The sequence below is a fragment of the Papaver somniferum genome, chromosome 9 (genome assembly GCF_003573695.1).
Source record: "Papaver somniferum cultivar HN1 chromosome 9, ASM357369v1, whole genome shotgun sequence".
In the NCBI taxonomy this organism is placed as follows: Eukaryota; Viridiplantae; Streptophyta; class Magnoliopsida; order Ranunculales; family Papaveraceae; genus Papaver; species Papaver somniferum.
This window is the reverse complement of record NC_039366.1, coordinates 151,872,833-151,877,168: the sequence shown is the minus strand read 5'-3', so window position 1 is coordinate 151,877,168 and position 4,336 is coordinate 151,872,833. Positions and strand designations below refer to the sequence as shown.

General features: G+C 34.7%; 1 protein-coding gene across 1 annotated transcript; it reads right to left on the bottom strand.

Annotated features, from left to right (window-relative positions):
• Nucleotides 1–1,203: 1,203 nt before the first annotated feature.
• On the bottom strand, nucleotides 1,204–3,171 carry LOC113311690 (cytochrome P450 77A4-like). The gene has a single exon (XM_026560494.1). The coding sequence runs from the start codon at nucleotides 2,969–2,971 to the stop codon at nucleotides 1,439–1,441; it is 1,533 nt and encodes a 510-aa protein (XP_026416279.1). The 5' UTR covers nucleotides 2,972–3,171; the 3' UTR covers nucleotides 1,204–1,438.
• Nucleotides 3,172–4,336: the final 1,165 nt, after the last annotated feature.

Below are 4,336 nucleotides of genomic sequence, written 5' to 3'. Positions count from 1 at the left end.
GTCTATAAGATACTCATGTATTATCTGATCTTTTTTTTTCTAATAAAATTTTTACCCCTTTTCCCTAAAAAAAAAAAAAAAAAGATACAAAACAATATTAATTTGTTGTAGTTTCAAAAAAGATTATTTGTAAAAAATATTCCTTAGTTTTTATAGTTTCTAAAGATTTGACATAACCTGATGATGATTAAATTGACAATAAAACCCTTTTTTTTCATAACACATTATATATATCAGGTTTTTCATCAGATAAATCAGATTAAATTAATAAAGCAGATAACAAAGGCTTTCCATTCTACTTTGATATGGAAAGAGCTTGCGTATTCAGAGTACAGGTACCTTGTGATATCCGTGCACCATTGGACTTTAAGAAAAAGTGATTGTGAGAATCTGGAAATTCACCACTCAATAATAATAATAACGGATCAAAGTGAACATGCAAAAACATAGAGGCTCTGAGGCATGGTTATCACCCCTTACTAGGCTTATCAAAATACATGTTTTCATTGAAAGGTAAGTTTATTCTCTCTCCAAAATTTGCCGAAAAAGTTTAATATTATATCACCGAAATAGAAGAAACATCAGTGTATCACACAATGTACCTGCAAAGAATTCTAAAAAGGAAAATAACACAAAAATCACACTGTGGCCCTGTGAGAGACTTAGTTGGGACACTAGTAATTGATTAATAATTCTAAATAAGTGATATAGTTATTTAGAAGAAGAGGAAGGATCCCTTCACACTTTTATTATCACACTATCTCACACGTTGGGTGTCATTTTCACGAATAAAAATCAAACCGTAACGGATTTGAAGCTAATATTTTGGGAATATGTTCCTCTTACCAAGTTCTACATACCTACCAAAAATGAGAACATTCCGAAATATAAAACCTCACAATCTACCGGTCTTAATTTCAACGGCCAGAAATCCGTTGATTTTCAACGGCTCATTTTCAAAGTAGTAGATGGTGGTGTTATATGTCTCGGAATACGCTCATTTTTGGTAGGCATGTAGAACTTGGCAAGAGAAACATATCCCCAAAATATTAGCTTCAAATCCGTTACGGTTTGGTTTTTATTCGCAAAAATGATGCCCAACGTGTGAAATAGTGTGATAATAAAAGTGTGAGAGTATCCCTCCTCAATAAGTAATTCTGAAAAGGAAAATAATTGGGAGAGACTTAGTTGGAACACTAGTAATTTAGTTAATAATTCTAAATAAGTGATATAGTTAATAAGTAATTACTACACATCAATAGTTCAAGGCATACAGCCCATCAGAAAATATTTGTAAACAGCACCTTAAAATATTTTATAATACTAGGCATATTTTCCTCCAAGTAAATATTAAACTGACACCCATGTAATTTACCTACTTAACTCGGCAGAGATAACTTAATATAAAATCTACTTAATAATTTTTGATTAAAGAGGGTTAAACCCTCGGCTTTATCTTGGCTTGAAGAGGATTCCTCATGAGCACTGTAAATACCAACTTCTCAGAAAAATCTATCTCTGTTGTATCATCTGGTGCACACCATTCAAATGCTTGAACCATTCGGGCTATTATCAAATTCACATGGAGCGTACCCATATTCATACCCGGACATATCCTTCTTCCAATACCAAATGGCATCATCTTAACTCCTCTTATACCTGTTAAATCCGCATCTTCTTTACCAGACAGGAATCTATCCGGGTTAAACTGCACCGGGTCAGACCAATGTTTCGGATCTTCAGCTATTGCGGTCAGGAAAAACTCAAGACCTACATAAGTGGGTATATCATAACCCGCTAATTTCACTGGTTCTGCGACTGAATGTGTTAACGTAAAATACGTCGGAGGGTGTTTGCGTAGTAACTCTTTTGTAAATGCATTAAGATACACCAAGTTTGGTATGTCCTTTTCGTCCACCACTCGATCACCGACTGTTGATTTGATATCTTCATATAATTTTCGCTGAATCTCAGGGTTTTGAATTAATCTAGCAATACCCCACTCAACTGCAGTCGATGTAGTGTCGGTTCCACCATTGAGAAACTCGGAACATAGTGTAACGAGTTCTGCGTTACTCATTGAAGATTTACGTCCTTCAACTTTGAGCTCAAAAAGTGTATCGAGATAAGAAAATTTAGCTTCAGTTGTATCCAACTCAGGGTTCGCTATAGATGATCTACGTCTCTCAATGAATGGAACAAGGGTTTTGATTTGATTTTCTCGGACTTGTTTAGCTTTCTTACGTTGCTTAAGATAAAATGGACTTAAAAGTGGCAAGTAGTCGTCTAACCTCGGCATCACCGTGTACAAAACGGATTGCATTGTCTCATCAATGTTTACAATGGTTTCCTCGTCCATTTCTACACCAAAACACAACGAGATGAGAATACAAAACACAGCAAAACGAACATTCTTTATTACCGAAACAACGCCTTGAGTAGATTCAGCTTCAGTCTTGAATCGGTTAATGAGTCGATCCATTGCAGTAACTCGGACACCGTAAAAACCTCTCAACCGAGCTGAACTCAACATTTCAGAAACCATGTTACGTCTTAAAGAACGCCAAACTGGACCATAATCAGCTGAGTTAACAGTAAACTTGTTAGAACTGAAAATGGTTTTGGTCGAATTCTCTTTTGGCCGGCTTGCTAAAATGGTACCCTTCTCGATTAGCGCTTCATGTGCTAATCCAGGAGTAGTGATAATAACGATGGTTCGAGTACCCATTTGTATAGTGAATATGGGTCCATAAATCTGTTGCAAATCTTTTATGTATTCGAAAAACTGTTTTCCCGAACGAGAGAACTGAAACAAGTTACCTACAATCGGCCATCCCGGAGGTCCTGGTGGCAAGTTCACCTTAGACCTTAAATATTTCAAGAAGAACATAGCTGATACAAGAAATGATATTGTTGTAAAGAAGAAGAGGTTGTGGTTTGAAGATGATAAAGAAGATATCCAAGTATCCATTCTTGAAACACAGAGAATGAGACGAGGAGTGAGATTGTGACTGAGTTATTTGCGGTGTAGAGTTTTATAGAATAAATAGGGCTAAAATTTTGATGGAGAGTGAAGATGAAATAGTTAGTGTTGATGAAAAATATAGTTGGGAAGCTAATGAATATGGGAGTATTAATTGAGGATTTATTACTTCATCAACGACGTTGTTCGTACTACTACTATTACGTATTACTCTCTACTGTAAACATTACATGAACAGCTTTTGAAGAACAACGGTCCAACAAGAAGAAAGAAAAAGCTAGAGCATTAAATGGTGGGAGATCTTGACCATCGGATGTGATTGTATGAGTCCTACTCTTTATATCTGGCACCAATCGCCTTCAATTATAATGGCTTACTTCCCCATGATCTACATGTTTAGCAGGAAATATTAGACAGGGTCACAAAAGGGCAAAATACCATCACGAGAAAGGATTACATAAGGAAAAAAAAAAAACAAGAATGTCAGCCGAATTTAGTCAAGTATCCCAAGATTTTTTTTTAAAAGTGGTGGTGAAAGTAATAAATTGTTGGGATAATTTAATGAGATAAATATTTTGTCTCTCGCGCTCGGCATAATCGTATTTCCAAAATAATTATCCTATTTTTTGCCAATATATTTTTCTTCCATCCCTGAGATTTATGATTCACCGAGTAAATCTAGGAAATAGTAGTTTGTTGTTTTCTTTTTCAATAAACATATTGCGTTATTGCAATATTTAGGTTCTAGATTTCTGCTTTTTTTATTTGATTTTAATAAGTTTTATCAATGGCCACTAGACTCCATATATATCTATATATATATATATATATATGTTATTTCATAACGCTTATACAACGGTTTTTTATTGTCCTTGGGGCATTCTTTTGGATTCTATTATATAATCAATATATAGATTTGTTATAGCCGAGTGTTTCTTCAAATATTGTCTCAAGAATCTCATCGATCCAGACTAGTGGAAGGAAGAACAAAGAAAATAGCTTATGTTGGACGAAATTTTATTTTGTTGTTCGTGTGGAAGATTATTCAGGAACTTCCGTTACAAAATCCGAATACCAAACTGATTTTGATACAACTTCTTCTCTAATGGATGAGACAAAAATATGTGATTTAGAAAATAAATTGAAGAAAAATCTTATTCTTGTTGATGTGATAATTGAGTGGGATGCAATCAATGGTCAACAAACCGGTTCGGGGAATTATCAAGATGTCCTTTGGAGCATCAAATTCTTACTTGTAGGATCAAGACGTTTGTTAGTCTCTTCCATGTTATTTGGTTTTCTGTAATCTCAGGAAATATAGGTAAATCACATTGCACGCTTGGTGTGTCAATA

What these genes read in the sequence shown, in the direction of transcription:
- LOC113311690 (XM_026560494.1), bottom strand. Translation starts at nt 2,971, where the DNA reads ATGGATACTTGGATATCTTCTTTATCATCTTCAAACCACAACCTCTTC.